Source organism: Sinocyclocheilus rhinocerous, unplaced genomic scaffold (assembly GCF_001515625.1).
Source record: "Sinocyclocheilus rhinocerous isolate Xijiao unplaced genomic scaffold, SAMN03320098_v1.1 scaffold691, whole genome shotgun sequence".
Classification (NCBI taxonomy): Eukaryota; Metazoa; Chordata; class Actinopteri; order Cypriniformes; family Cyprinidae; genus Sinocyclocheilus; species Sinocyclocheilus rhinocerous.
In genome coordinates this window covers 890602-907561 of record NW_015656606.1, presented here as the reverse complement: position 1 = coordinate 907561, position 16960 = coordinate 890602, and the positions used below count along the sequence as shown (strand labels likewise).

The following is a 16960-nucleotide window of genomic DNA, read 5'->3' as shown; positions in this document are numbered from 1 at the left end:
CTCTCAACAAATACCTTAAGGGAGCCGTTAATGTTGCTTCATTTTGGATATACTGGGATAAATACCTGGTCATTCCCAGAAATCTCTGAAACGCCGCCTTATTCTCTGGTGGTGGCATTTTAATAATTTCTTCAACTTTGTCTCCATCAGGTTTTACCCCTTCTGAGGTGATAAGATGTCCCATATACATGACAGTGTGAACCTTGTATTGCAGCTTGTCCTTATTGAACTTAACATTGGACTTTTTTGCTCTCTCCATCACTTGACGTAAAATCTCGTCATGTTCTTGCTCTGATGATGCAGCAATAATCATATCATCAGCTATGATATGCACCCCCTCAATGTCTCCAAGAACTTCACTATTCTTTCATTGGAAGACTTCACTTGCTGATTTAATTCCAAACGGAAGTCTCAAGAAACGATACCTTCCCCAGGGTGTACTGAAGGTGCACAGCATGGATGACGGTTCGTCTAACTTTACTTGCCAGTACCCATCCAAACACACTCGTAAAGCTCCATTCTTTTTCTCTGTAATCACTAGGCTATTTACCCAATCAGTTGGATCTTTGTATCTATGTTTCACGTGGTCACGTGTGTATGACCTCTGTCGGGTTGTCTTAAAAGAGGTGTGGTTTGTAATTAAAAGACATGATTTGCAGGAAACATGGTGTGGCTGTGAGTCTGTCTGCAGTGAATTCATTAGCCCACACTCACTGAAAGAAACCCACATAAAGGACGAATATGACAGCGGTCATACACACGTGACCACGTGAAACATAACATCATATTACACACAATATGCACTTCATCTAATGAAACGAAGGAAATATCCAATAAATGTAGTCATATCTTGGAAAAATATGTGCAAATTTATTTAAAGGTAAGCAAAGTACTTTGTTAGCTAGTTACAGTAACGTTAGTTGATTGTCGCGTGTAGCACAGTCTTCAGTAAAAGCAGCCGGTTGAACCTGATCCGAATCTCATATATTAAAGAATTCAGTATCGTATGTTAATTTCACTCCAAAATCAAAAGAATTTTTTTTTTATTTAGGATAAAGAAAATTAATCATATTTTTAGGACCATTAATTTTTTTTTCAATGTGACAATTAATCACATTTTTACATTACTGTCATTAATTTAATGCAGCTGTCGCTCTAATAAAGTCGTGAAATCTTTTATCTACCGAGGGAGTTTGGAAGCATTGTTGTTTGTGCGGTCTATGTACCCCCTAGTGGAAATGCGGTGAGAGCAGCAGAGTATGTCGCGGATTGTGTTCACCAACAATTACAATGCTCACCAGACGCTCCTGTTTTTATTTTAGCCGATTTTAACCATTACAAGCTCGAACTGTTCTTGCCCAGGTTTGAACATACTGAAATAAATGAACTTTTCCACGACATTCTAATTTATTGAGATGCACCTGTATAACATGTGGAACACGTAAGGACAGAATCCTAGATAAGTGCTACGGAAATGTAAAAAAAAGCTTATGCGGCCAGATCGAAACCACCGCCATTACACCATCCATCTATAAGACTATGCTTAAACATAGTAAAGCATATGTGAAGGAAATAACGGTATGGTCGGATGATGCCATAGAAAGACTTAAAGGATGTTTTCTTTGCACAGACTGGGATGTTTTTACCAATGTGGACATTGATACAACGACAGAGACAATAACGTGTGGACAATGTACTCACTAAAAAGAATGTTACCATATAACTAAAGAACTTAAGAATTGTATTAACAGGAAAAAGGTTGCATTCAAGAACAAAGATTATGTGGGGCTGAAAATTATACAAAAAGAGCTTGACTATCAACTAAAGGAAGCAAGGGGACGACAAAATTATATTATTGAACATCAGTTTTTAACTTCAAATTCTAAAAAATTATGGAATACAATGAAGGCTGTTACTAATATGGATTCAAGGAGACCACATATAGATACAACTGATGATTTACAGAAAGCTAATGAACTGAATGACTTCTATGATTTCTCTGAGAGATGTGAATCTGTTATAGGTTCTCTGACAGAAGATACGGGCACTAGATTAGAGGCAGACAGTTCTAAGGTGCAATCATTGTTCCAACAGCTAATAAATCTACAGGGCCTGATGGGATTTCTGCACGACTTTTGAAAACCTGTACGCTTTTTCAGCATTCACTGGACTTGCATAGAGTCCCTGCACTCTGGAAAAGATCGGTGATTACTCCAATCCCAAAAAAAGCCCCATCCTTCTGAGAACAATGATTTTAGACCCGTAGCACTAACTTCAATCGTAATGAAATGCTTTGAGAAATACATTGTGTCTATATTGAAAAGTGAAGTATCCTCAAAACTAGATCCATGGCAGTTTGCTTATAAACAGGGCAGGAGTGCGGAAGATACAGTAGGGAGTATTATCTGGAGGACTCAAAGGCATATGCACGTCTTCTTTTTATTGATTTTAGCTCAGCTTTTAACACTGTGCAACTGTATTTATTATTGGAGAAATTGAAACACATGGATGTAAATCCTTATATTATAAGATGGTTTTTTTTCTTTCATAACGGGCAGAACCCAACAGGTTAAGGTCAATAAGATGATCTCTGACTTACAATGCATTATTTGTACAGGAGTACCTCAAGGGTGTGTACGCTCCCCAGTTCTCTTCACATTATACACAAAAATAATAATAATCACACTGTGAAATTTAGTGATGGCACCGCTATCCTTAACTTATTATATAAAGATCAAGACATTTTGTCTTACCACTCTGAAATCAGTCAGTTTATAGAGTGGTGTGATGCCCACCACCTAATTGTGAATGTGAAGAAAACTGAGATGATATTCGACAGGGACAATAAAGTACACCTTACCCTTAAAATCAGCATGAATAAAATTCAGTACATTAATCACTACCATGATGTGTATTTCAAAATGTAAATATATTTCACATTAAAGTTATGAAACCTATTTTTTTATTATTATTAATTGCGGTATCTATTGGCAATTGGATAATGTTTAAATAAATCTAACGGTCTTGAAAATGTCACAATGCAAAAAATAGTGGTCTTAAAAATAGATTTTCTGTATGCAAAACCTATAGGTAAAGCTTGAGTTGGATATGTTCTTCACAAGTTTCACCGCCATTCAAGATTTATGTATTTGAATTGCATATAAAATTTCCATTCATTTAGATTAACACTATTTGGATTAATACTGTTGGATTAAGATTAATTGATCCATATTTGTCAATCAGACAGAAGTGAAACATCAGAAACAGGTAATTAAAGTTTTAGTAACTTTGTTGTTTTTGTTATTTTTATTAGTTATTGTGTTTAAAACGTCTATACAGTTTATTCATTTTTATTTAAGTTTTAGTGTTAAGTACATCAGGTTAAACTAAATGGAATTGAGAACTAGAATATTAAAACATTTACATATGTATTTTAATTTATATACATATTTTTTTTCTCAATGTTTAACTTAAACATTGATTTAACTGAATAAAATATGTTTATTACAAGCAACAAAAACATTGCATAGTTTATTATTAATCTGACCTGCTTTGCTTATGTATGACTGACAAGTATGCATCACATTAAGTTTATTAGTTAGTTTATGTTAAAACTGTGTGATCCAAATGGATGGACATTTTATAAGCAATTCAAACACATCACATTGACATTTAGGCCTGGATGTTTTTTGAGTGTCCAGCCCTTTGAGTCACAGGAATAGTTTGTGACTCTAAACACTTCACTGGAACGAGAGCGGATTGCTGCAGAGAGAGTGTGCAGAGGTCACTGTGGTTTATTCTGTGAGTTCTCTGAGTGGGAATAAGACGTGCTGACTCTGGAAGGAGCCGTTCGGTGTCTCTGCCGCGGCCTCTGAACCATATTCATGATGTTGTTGTTGCCGATCTGAACTCCATAGACGTTTGACATGGTGATCTGAACGCCGCCTGAGAGGAGAGCAGAGAGACGGATGAGTGAGACGCAGAGTCACGGTTTTGTCCAAATCTATCACGACTGAGGATCTAAAGGACTCGCTCCATCTAGAGGCAGAAGTGCGGTATTCTTACTCAATCTCTTGACTTCTGACCATAAAGGCATTTTTTTTTTGTGAATAAAAAGCAACTCTACTCTGAACTCTACTCTGAACTCTACTACAAAACAAATACGCTAAGCTATTATGAATGGAAGCCAGTTTCCTCCAGGCAATAAAAAGGAAAAAAAAATCTCTCAGGAATATAAGATGAGGTAATAAAAAAAAATATATATATATATATATATACATTTCTGCCATATGTACATTAACTGACAGTCACCACTGATAAGCTACTACTAAACATATTGTAGAAACTTAATTTTCTGTAAAGTTGCTTTGCAACGATTTGTATCGTGAAAAGCGCTATACAAATAAACTTGAATTGTATATATATATACAGTATATTAGTGCTGTCAAACAATTAATCGCGATTAAACACATTCAAAATAAAAGTTTTTGTTTATATAATACATGTGTTTATCGTGTATATTTATTATGTATATATAAACACACACACATACAGCATATATTTTGAAAATATTTACATGTATTTACATGTATATATTTATATTCATATAATTTATATCATATATAAATGTATTTAATATATAAACGTAACATATTTTTCTTAAATATATACATGCATGTGTGTTTATTTATATATACATAATAAATATACACAGTACACATACATATATTATGTAAAGAAAAACTTTTATTTTGGCTGCGATTAATCGTTTGACAGCACTAATATATATATATAAAATCTCAAAATTCTGACTTTTCTTCTTGCAATCAGGAGTTTATATCCCGCAGTTCTGACATTTTCTTAAAATTACAAGAAAAAAGTCCAAATTGTAAGATAAAAAAAATTGCAATTACCTTTTTTTATTTTTTATTCTGTAGCAGAAACAAGCTTACGTAATTATTTGTTCTGCAGGTGTATGATGATCGACAAAGATTATCATGTTATTTGTGTTCTTCACAACTGAATTAAGATGAATAATTCATCAAAGTGTGTACGTATCGAGAAAGGACTGCAAATAAAGAATCGCAGATGTGCTACTTCAGTCTTGGTTTTCCTCCATGTTAATAGTGTACGGATCAGGAGACGGGTGCATTTTTATATTGCATTATTTTAATTAATTAATATTTATACATTTATTTATTTTGTTTTTTTATACTTTGTGTTATTGTAAATAACCATCAACAGCCCTGCTTACAAGTTAGCGTTTATCATTAAATGTGCCAGCTACATTTCCCCTCAGAGTGAGATGAAGCCGTGTAAAACTGACCTGGTGTTGAAGTTTGCCGCTGTGAGAGGAAACACAAGCACACAGCGTGTGTTAGGACAGAAGAGGTCAGTGATATATGAACCGTATGTGTTTGATTGATTGTTTCAGACCTGTGTTGTTCTGACAGGCGTCACCAGCGGAGCAGGACGAGGAGATGATTCTGTGAGAAACAACAACAAACAAATGCGTTCAGCACCAAACAAAGCATAGAAATCATCCTAATGCATCTCTGCTGCTCAGATTACCTGTCTTTGTGGGTTTTGTGTTACTGACAGCTGTTTCCTACAAGACAACATATTAGTTAATACACATCCTCAGACGATATACATTTATTTTTTACATTTACATTACATTTAGTCATTTAGCAGATGCTTTTATCCAAAGCGACTTACAAATGAGGACAATGGAAGCAATAGAAATCAACAAAAGAGCAATAATACGCAAGTGCTATAACAAGTCTCAGTTAGCTTAATGCAGTACACGTAGCAAGGGTTTTTTTATTATATAATAAATGAAAAGTAAACAGAATAGAAAAAGAATAGAGCAAGTTAGTGTTAGAGGCCTTTTTTTTTGCTTTTGTTAATTGTATAATAAATAAAAAAGAAAACAAATAGACAGAATACAAAAAGATTAGAGAAGCTAGTGTTTGTTTTTTAAGACAACAAGCAGTTAGTAAATGAATAGAGTGCAGGTCTAAAAGGGGAAAGTTTATTTTTTAAAGAATAGATTAGAATTAGAAATTTTAAAATACATTTTATATACATTTATAGTCAAGACCTTTAAAAACAAGTAACAAGTAAACCGAAAATGTAATAATAATAATAACTAGATAAAAAAGTTCGTCAAGACAAACTTTAAGTTGGCTTGAGAAAGCCGGACCAGAAAGTTTGAAAAAGTTTGAAAAGTTTAAGAAGTTTAAAGTTTTAAGTTTGATGGTTTTCAGTCTGAAATAGTTTGAAGTTTAACGTTGTTTTAAAAGCTTAAAGTTTAAATGTTTTGAAGGCAATACAGTCAGATGATAGATAGATAGATGCTAAGGACCTCAGAGTGGTTGCTAGGGTATTCTAGGTGGTTGTTAGGGTACTTGGAGTGGTTGCTATGATGGTTGCTAGGCTAACTGGGGTGGTTGCTAGGGTACTTAGAGTGGTTGCTATGACGGTTGCTAGGCAAACTGTGGTGGTTGCTAGGGTGTTGCTATGCGGTTGCTAGGGTACTTGGGGTGGTTGCTAAGGCAGTTGCTAGGGTTTAGCTATACGGTTGCTAAGGTACCCGGGTCGGTTGCTAGGGTTTTGCTATGCGGTTGCTAGGGTACCCGGGGTGGTTGTTAGGGTGTTGCTATGCAGTTGCTAGGGTACCCAGGGCTGTTGCTGTGCGGTTGCTAGGGTACCCAGGGCGGTTGCTAAGGTGTTGCTATGCGGTTGATAGGGTACACTGGTTGGTTGCTAGGGTGTTGCTATGCGGTTGCTAGGGTACCCGGGGCTGTTGCTATGCGGTTGCTAGGGTACCACGGGCGGTTGCTAAGGTGTTGCTATGCAGTTAGTAAATGAATAGAATGCAAGTCTAAAAGGGGAACGTTTTTTTTAAATAATAGAATTAGAATAGATTAGAATTGGAATTTTTTTAATACATTTTATATACATTTATAGTCAAGACCTTTAAAAACAATTAACAAGTAAACCGAAAATGTAGTAATATTAATAATTAAACCGCTCTGAATTACACTGTGACTGGTTAATATACTACAAAGGTCTTTGTAAACAGTATGAGCTGACAGTTGAGCTTTATGAGCACAATTAGTAAGAAAAATACAATTTTTCACAATTTATTTAAAATAAATATTATAAAACAGATAGTTCCGGTGCTTGATTCTGATTGGCTGAGCCGCGTTCGAAGCTGTTGTAAATTACTCTACAAAGTAACATACACCTTTGTTTACGTTTGTCTGTTGCTCGGCAACCACTTTGTTGCAACCACAACTGTTTCTGAGGAGCTACATTGTTTGGTGGAAGAATACTGTTTTTATTAATATCATTACACTTTATTTGCTCTGTTTTATTTTGTTAAACTTTACTACGTATATGGAATAAGCGTTTTATAAAAGCAATAAGCCCCGTGAAGCCGTGGTTTACAGTGAATTTATAACAGCTTCGCGTCGTACCTAACAACGCCCCTTAGCTGTTATAAACTCACTGTAAACCACGGCTTCACGGGGCTTACTGCTTTAATAAATCAATGTAATGTTTATTAAATCAATCATGCTAATTTATTTTAATTAGTTAAGAGTGTTAAGATTTGAATTTTAATCAAGTTTAAGTATAATTTGTTTTCTACAGAAGTCACATTAGATACCTGTTTAGGAGGCGGTCCGGTGACGCAGGACGAACCCTGAGGACGAGCTTCTGAAACACAAAGATGATCAAAGAGATAAAACAGCTTTATAAACACATTTGACGTCCATAATGTTCATTAAATAACAAATGTAGAGTAGAGCAGGACTTGATTTTATCCATCAGGAATCGATTGCATGGTGATTGTAAAATAAGAGGGATTGATGATGATGCCAAAACAAACAAGTTTTTTGGCATCATTAAAACCCACAATAAATCCAGGAGAACAGGGTTGATTTAGATTTCATATTGACGTCATATTCAAACCATTATAATAATACCAATTCATAAAGGGATTTCTGTACATTTAACATGCTTCCTTTATGGAAACAGAACAAAACTGTGATATGTTAGTACCACTGAGATAATATTATTAGTTTTTGTTACGTTTTGTTATTAGATTACATATATATATATATATATATATATATATATATATATTAGGGTTGCAAAGGGTTGGAAAATTTCTTGTAAATTTCCGGAAACTTTCCCAAAATCCCTGGAATATTCCAAAAAATCCTGGAAATTTTCCACCTTTTTGCAACCCTAATATATATATAAATTCTAATAACAAAATGTATCAAAAACGAATAATATTATCTCAGTGGTACTAAAATATCACAGTTTTGTTCTGTATCCAGAACAGTTGTTTTGCCTTCAATTTTAGTTAAAGTTGTAGTCATTTTGTTGTATGTTTTTGTCATTTTTTATTGTATTTATTTATTCATTTTTACATAGGTCTATAGAGTTTTTATTTATTTTACTTAATAGTTTTAACTTATTTAGTTTTAGATATTTTAGTGGTTTAAGTTAAACTAAATCAAAATAAGAATTAAGTTAAAAGCTGCTTTGGCAAATAGCTGAAATAAAATAAGTTTAGGGTTTATATATATTTAGTCAAGATTTAATACCATTGAGTGGTTTGTGGCTGATCTGGATTGATTTCAAACCGGAACAGACATCATCATCATCATCATTATCCTGCGTGTGAGAGAAGATAGGGTTAACTGAGGATACAAATAAGGGTTCAGTGAATTTTATTTTTCTTGCAAACTGGCGTTTGGATATATTTAAGCGTTTACGCCATTCGCAACCAGTTTTAGTTCCATCATTTGACGGAAATGGTGAATACAACAAAAAATCAACTGTACCAGCAGCTTCAGAACATCATAGACGGCTTCATTGAGTCCGTGTTTGTGCATACTAAAGATCTTCTCGGTCTCATTAACACAACCTGAAAACAGGAGACAGTGCGGTGAGAAGACGTCGAGGCTGATTCTCATGGTGAAGGGATTGGGTTCGAGTCTCACAGAGGAACGACGGTCTCCTGTCGGGGTCCTGATGCCAGCACTCAGTCATGAGCTTCACCATATCATCCAGACCCTCAGTCTGGCAGCGGTCTATCCACGTCAGGTCAGGTCTGTCCCCCTGAGGGATCCGGAAGCGCACCAGACTGGACCCAGCATCTGCAGGACAGACACGAGTGAGACACTGGTGCGGATGAGAACCAGAGAGCAGCTGAAGAACGCTTACCGCTGTACGGCTCTCTCCCGGTGACCATGGACCACAGCAGGACGCCGTAACTGCAGAGCAGACCGTTCACAAAACACTGATTATCACATTTTCATCTCAGTCACAAACGAGTACATGCGTCTGATCGGCTCAGAAGCGATGCAGAAAAAATTCTACAAATTCTGCATTTTTAGTACAGAAAAAAATCTGTGCATAAGGATTAAAACGATCATTTATTTATTTATTTTCTGATTTTTTTAAATACTTTTTAAAGATATTTAACCATTTAATCTAAATTGTTTCACCTTTTGCACTCGGATCAGTTTTAAAGCAGTACATAAAATTTTCTGAAAAAAAAAATCTTTGTTTGTAGTACAGAAAAAAACTTTGCATATGGATTAAGACTGTTAAAATACACAGCATTTTTTTTTCAGATTTTTAAAAATATATTTTTTAAGTGATATAACCATTTACACTAAAGTGTAACACCTTTTGCATTCGAGCCAGTTTTGAAGTGGTACATAAAAAAAAATCATAATAAAATAACATTGCATATGGATTGCAATTTTCAAAATACACATGTATTTTTTCAGAATTTTTTAAATATTTTTTTAAGAGATATATCCATTTAAACCACATTTTTACACTTTCGTGTCATTTTTGCCCCAGAAGTGAACTGTGGCTGCACACTTAAAATTATGTCACAAAGAGTGAAAAATTTAAGGGGGTCTGAATACTTTCCGTACCCACTGTATATATATATATAAACATGCATACATTTTTTTTTTATATATATATCCATTAGTTAGATTTGTCTCAAATTGCTTCTGTACGATACATTGAGCCTCTTAGCCTCTTTATAGTCATTATAAACAGACAAACGATGTAGCTGACATGACAAATAAACTATATCGAATGAACAACAGCCCACAAGCACTGCAGATTCACACTGGTGATCTTTTTTTCATCTCAAAGTAAACGTTTATTCAAGTAAAATTAATATATTTGGATCAAAAACATTCCAGAGTAATATTTATGTCGTTTTGATGTTGTTTTGTTAGAAAAACAACATGTAGGTTTCATAACTTTTGAGTAATGAATTCAAAGGAATTTTAATAAGTCAATGGAGTTCATAATTCTAACTTTCATATTCTATGTTCCTATAAATTTCATAATAATAATGATAATATAATATAATAATAATGACAATGATATATATAATATAACATTATAATATGATATAATGATATACTCAAATAAAATTTCTTGTAAATATTGATAAAATACATTTTTTCTTGTGTTACACTGGTTTGCTGTAGTTCTTGTATAATTTGAAATTTCAGTGAATTAATAGATTAATAAAAAGGGCATTATTGTAGTAATACGGTAACATTCAAAACTTTGAAATCTTTGCACATTCACTGCAGAAGTTACAGGTATTTCAACATCACACTAACATTTTTAAAGGTTTTTTAAAAAAGAAATTCATACTTTTATTCATGAAGGATGCATTAAATTGTTCAAAAGTGACAGTTAAGACAGTTTTAGAATGTTAGAAAGGATTTCTGTTTCAAATAAATGCTGTTCTTTTGAACTTTCTGTTCATCTGTGAATCCTGAGAAATACAATGTATCACAGTTTCCACTAAAATATTGTGCAGCACAACTGTGTTCAACACTGATAATAATCAGAAATGTTTTTGTTTTTTTCTGCGCATCACAGGAATAAATTACAGTTTAACGCATACAAAAAACAGCTATTTTACATTAGAATAATATTTCACTGTTCACTGTATGTTTGATCAAATAAATGCAGCGCTGGTGAGGTTAAGAACATGTTTAAAGAAGCTGTGCTTCAGTGTTTCTGATGCTCCTCTGGTTACCTGTAGACGTCGGAGGCTTTGTTGGCTTTGTAATGGACGGACTGCAGCGCTTCAGGAGGCATGTAGCTCAGCGTTCCTCCCTCATCCTCGTCTTTCTGTCCGGAGCATCTAGAAACGCTTCGAGCCACTCGGGACAGACCGAAATCTGTGAGCTGCGGGACGCACAGAAACAGAGAGGGTTAAATACAGTCTGATGCGTTGGGCCTCTTCCACACACTGCTTTCAAACACAATGTGAATTTAGCTCAAAGGGGACTAATAATCACGCTTCTAGGGAATCTTTCACCTTAAGCTGATATGGACACAGATTTTAATTCTAGAAGAGATATTACATTTGTTGAGTCAAGAGACAGACGTGTTTTTTTAACAAGGCTCTGAAACGACAAAGCTTCATGTAAATACCTCATTTTGACCTGAATTAAATTTCCATCCAACTGAAAGAAGTGGTGTAGAGCTGAAATAATTCATTTAATAACACTGTAGTAGAATGTTCTCCTCAAAGTAGTAGTGGTAATAATAAAAATAAGAGTTTTTTAAAGGAATATCACACAATTAGAAATTGTTTTAATTTAATCGTAAATCTCTGTTGTGCAGTGACTGCAAACGATTTAATTACAAATTAAAGGATTACGTAAATGGTTACAGCTGATTTGATTACCGAATTAACGTTTCTAATATTAAATCATAAAACACAGAATCCAGAAAATTTTACAAAAAACTGACAACTCAGAACTTCACAAAACAATAAAACATTTCATATGGGCCCTATGATTCTTATGAGGTAAATAAATGATGAAATTGTTAAGGTTTTATGAATTCAACTGATTAGACATCATTTCTTGATAATTAAAATTAATTTAAACCATTAAAACAGAATCCAGAAAAAAAAAGGAAAGGGAAAAGAGAATTTTGGGGAAAATAACACATAATTTGGAAAAACAAAAATCAAAGTGCACTATTGTTGTTTAGAAAATTAATAAATGATAAGTTGTTCAAGTTCTATGAATTCAACTGATCATATATATATATATATATATTAAAACATTAAAACACAATCCAGAAAAAAATGAGAAAGGTAAACAGAATTTCGAGAAAAATAAAACTGAATTTGAGAAAATAAAAAATTTCATAGGGTGTTATTATTGTTAAAAATGTAATACATTATTAAATTGGTAAGTTTTATGAATTCAACTGATTAGACATCCTTTTTTGATTATTAAAACTCAATTAAACCGTTAAAACGGAATCCAGAAAAATGAAAAGGGAAAATATAACGTGGAGAAAAATAATACTGAATTTGAGAAAACACTTCATAGGGCACTATTATGTCTTAAGTCGCTGGGGTATATTTGTAGCAATAGCCAACAATACATTGTATGGGTCAAAATTATACATTTTTCTTTTATGCCAAAAATCATTAGGATATTAAGTAAAGATCATGCTCCATGAAGATATTTAGTTAATTTCCTACCGTAAATATTAAAAACTTAATTTTTGATTAGTAATATGCATTGCTAAGAACTTAATTTGAACAACTTTAAAGATGATTTTCTCAATATTTAGATTTTTTTGCACACTCAGATTCCAGATTTTCAAATAGTTGTATCTCGGCCAAATATTGTCCTGTCCTAACAAACCATACATCAATGGAAAGATTATTTATTCAGCTTTCAGATGATGCATAAATCTCAATTTAAAAAAATTGACCCTTATGACTGGATTTGTGCTCCAGGGTCACATATAAGTGCACTGGCCTTGGCTCTGAGGCTGTCGTCCAGCAGCACGTTGCTGGGCTTGAGGTCCAGATGCAGGAGCGGAGGAGTTAGATGATGGAGGAAGTTCATGCCCAGGCTGATCTGGTGCGCCATGCGGAAGGTCAGAGGCCACGGCGGCGGCCCGGCCAGCGTCTGCAGCAGATCGGCCACCGAACCCTTGGGCATGAACTCCATCACCAGCCCTCGGCCCTCGCCCACACGGCCCTCGTACAGACCCAGGATCCTGATCATGTTAGGATTCCCGCCCTGGAACATCAGGAGAGCTTCTTTCTCAATGGAGGATGCCGACCTGCTGCATGACGAGAAACAGAAACAAGCCAACATTTGCAACAATTCGCTGGTTGAGCCAGTGATGCTGATGCTCAAACAAACAGATCAATGTTTTCCAAAGCACCTCAACATTTACCGTTTTTAGGGGAATCAACCAAGAATGGCTTCAACAACAAACAACAATGTATTTTTATTAGGGCTGTCAGTTTAACGCGTTAACTTAATTAGTTATGAAAAAATAACGCGATTAAAATATTTTAACGCACTGGCCCCGCCCCCAAATCTGTACGTCATCTTACAGTTTATACAGTTGACTGTTGACAAATTTGATGCAGGGCAACAACTCCATAAACAAAGTTATGCTCTAAAACGCAAGATATTGGAGTAAAAATGCCCCTGTATTAGTTTTTGTCTCATATTTATATCATATGATAAGCGATATCACACGAGCAGCGAGAGCAGTATCAGACGAGTGCCGTTTCTGTCCTGAATATCACGAGTTTAAATGTGATTTTATTCAATAGTTCAGTAAATAAGAAGTTAATATTGTTATATTTTAAACACAATATCATCTTTTTGCTCAGTTTTGCAGAGAACATATTACCTTTAAAGCCATAGCAGAATTGTTTTGCGTCTCCGAGCAGGACAGCATTGTTTGGTTTCTGAATGAGTCCGCTTTTTGAACGAATCGTGTGAATCAATGACTCAAAGCCCATTCATAAAGAGAGCCGTTTACTTCATTCCTGAATGAATCAGCCGTTCGAATGAATGACTCATAAAGACATTTACCGCCACCTGCTGGCAGATTTAGTTTCTTATTTAAAATAATAATAATAATAATAATGATAATAATAATAAAAACATTAAAGCGATAGTTCACCCAAAAAAAAGAAAATTCTGTCATCATTTACTCAAACCTGAATGACTTACTTTCTTTTGTGGAACATAAAAGAATGTATTTTGAAGATTGTTGGTACAAAGCTGCTTTTTTATGACTTTCATTGTATGAACAAAAAATACTGAGATGTTTCTCAAATTATGGATTATGTTCGGCTGTTGTAGCCTAAATATGTGTAATAAATTTTATGTTGAATCAAATAAAATATTTCTAAAGCTACAATTTGTAATGACTACTTGATACTTTCTCATTTAACATGAAAATAGCTTTAAATAATCTTTTGTGGCTATTTTCACAGCCAAATTTATTTTGCTATCAATTGCGATTAATTAGATTAATTAATCGAAACATCATGTAATTAATTAGATTAAAAAAATGTAATTGACTGACAGCCCTGATTTTTATTAAATAATTAATCTCTTAAACAATTTCACTAGACTCAAATGTAAATATAGTAATGTAAATATATATATATATACACCCACTAAAAAGTTTACCATGGTAACAGTATCTTGGTCTGCCAAAATACTGATTTTACTACATTAAAACTGTGGTAATTTGGTAGGGATGACCGGTGACCAACAGGACTGGCTGGGGTAAGTTGTCACAATGGAAACCTGCTATCCGTTGACAATGACTAGAAAAACGGCTGTAGGACTTACTTTGAAACAGTTTTCACTTAGAAATTGCGAGTAAATTTCACAAATAATTACAAAGAAACGGCAAAAAAAACAAAAACAGTGAATTAAACGTGAAATTTTGAAGGAAAATGACTGAAATAGTATTTTCTTGTAAAAATTTACTGGAACATCTGCAAAATATGTTTTATGCTGTAAAAAAAAAAAAATCAAAACTGTAAATACAGATTATTGGAGTACGTTTTACAAAAAAAAATACTACACCAGTCTTTCTACTTAAAAAATTAATGCCCAAATTTCTGAAATCTGCCCTCATTATACAGTGATATATCTCCTAATGTTTGGCTGTCAGTGCGGTTTCATTGTGTCACGTGATATAGTCAACTTCCCAGTGTGACAACTTGCCCCGACGCCTCCCCATTCGACAAAACGAACAACCAAAATGAAAGAAAGATCTCATCTAATACTGTTTGAAGGCTAAATTAATGTATAATAATTTTACAACAGTAAGGTTGGATTAGGCAATGTAAAGGTAACGGTTATCATGGTAAATATTGTGCTGTAGGATTACCCGTCTTTATAATGTAATAACTTTATGGCCACGTCCATCCCCAGAGCCGTGTGCTTCGCCCGGTAGACATCGCCGAACCCGCCGGACCCGATGTTCTTCCAGCACCGCAGACATTCATCACCGAACACTTTCAACCGCATGCAGTAATTATCGCCCATCTCATCCGAATCTACTCAGCTAAACCGGAGAATGATTAGAAATGTTCCTCGTTAATGGCGACGCTTCCACATCGAGAAGCGCCTTTCACTTCCCCATCAGAGCCTGTCTGGTGATCGGCGTGCTGTACGTCAGCACCTCACCTGTGCACCTGCAGCGCAGCTCTCAGCACACATGAGCTCAAATCTGCATCCGACAGATCACTGGAACCCAACGCCACTTTCTTTATTGGACCCACTATACAAAAATATCTCCCAAGAACGTTTTGCTATCGCTCCCATTAGTTCTTAACTCTTATTTTTGAATGTTCTCTGAAAGTTCCAAACGTTAAATGTTTTAAAAACAGCTTTTAAACATTAGGAGAAAGTTCCATTTTAGAACTTTGCAAACAAATGTTACTTTTGAATTTTCTCTGAACCATCTGAAACTAGTGAAACAAACGTGAAACTAAGATGTATCAATAATGTTTATTGTGCTAACGTTTCCATCCCTGTTGAAAAAACCAGCATAGGCTGGTTAGGTATGTTTTGACGCTGGGATGCTGGTTTAAGCTGGTCCTTTGCTGGTTTATGCTGGTCCTTTGCTTGTTTATGCTGGTCCTTTGCTGGTTTAAGATGGTTTATGCTGGCCCTTTGCTGGTTTATGCTGGTCCTTTGCTGGTTTAAGCTGGTCCTTTGCTGGTTTATGCTGGTCCTTTGCTGGTTTATGCTGGCCCTTTGCTGGTTTATGCTGGCCCTTTGCCAGCACATGACCAGCATAAACCAGCAAAGGGCCAGCATAAACCATCTTAAACCAGCAAAGGACCAGCATAAACCAGCAAAGGACCAGCATAAACCAGCAAAGGACCATCTTAAACCAGCAAAGAACCAGCATAAACCAGCAAAGGGCCAGCATAAACCAGCTTAAACCAGCAAAGGACCATCTTAAACCAGCAAAGAACCAGCATAAACCAGCAAAGGGCCAGCATAAACCAGCTTAAACCAGCAAAGGGCCAGCATAAACCAGCTTAAACCAGCAAATGACCAGCTTAAACCAGTATCCCAGCGTCAAAACATACCTAACCAACATATGCTGGTTTTTTCAACAGGGATTAAATGTTTAAAAAACACTTTTTTTTATTTTGTTAGAGAAAACATTAAAGGAATATTCTGTTTTATAGGAATGTTACTTTTGAACCGTCTGAAACGAAGTAGTATCGTTTAAAAAACATCAGACAAACGCGAATCTAAAATGTTTCAAATAACGTTCCATAACCGATGTATAAATAACAGTTTTGAGAACGTTGGTAAACACCAGATAACTTTGAATGAACGTTCCATTAACGTCGTTACAGGAAGAACGTTTGTTCCTAACTTTGAGAGAGAAAGTTCCCTGTTAGCTATGCTAATTTTATGTACATTTTTTAATAGGGTTTTCAAACCCCCAGCCTTTTCTTCGTCACACTACTTTTTAATTTCTTTGTTAAATTAAAAATAGGAAAAGCTACAGTGTTTCACTGATATGTTTTTAATGTTGTATATTCATCTTAAATGCTGTAGCATGTTTA

The 16960-nt window shown here is 34.7% G+C and overlaps 1 protein-coding gene across 2 annotated transcripts; it reads right to left on the bottom strand.

Annotated features, from left to right (window-relative positions):
• Nucleotides 1-3554: 3554 nt before the first annotated feature.
• On the bottom strand, nucleotides 3555-15563 carry ripk3 (receptor-interacting serine-threonine kinase 3). Of its 2 annotated transcripts, none has more exons than XM_016528203.1 (12): nucleotides 15259-15563; nucleotides 12861-13173; nucleotides 11108-11259; nucleotides 9247-9296; nucleotides 9024-9179; nucleotides 8865-8947; nucleotides 8625-8694; nucleotides 7676-7725; nucleotides 5572-5608; nucleotides 5437-5486; nucleotides 5327-5345; nucleotides 3555-3945 (listed from the first exon to the last, which is right to left on the bottom strand). In XM_016528203.1, exons 1-12 carry the CDS (start codon nucleotides 15414-15416, stop codon nucleotides 3785-3787), a joined length of 1299 nt encoding a protein of 432 aa, XP_016383689.1. In that variant the 5' UTR covers nucleotides 15417-15563; the 3' UTR covers nucleotides 3555-3784. The 2 variants fall into 2 exon arrangements, with proteins under 2 accessions (XP_016383689.1, XP_016383690.1); XM_016528204.1 differs by having other exon boundaries at nucleotides 5327-5351; nucleotides 5443-5486.
• Nucleotides 15564-16960: the final 1397 nt, after the last annotated feature.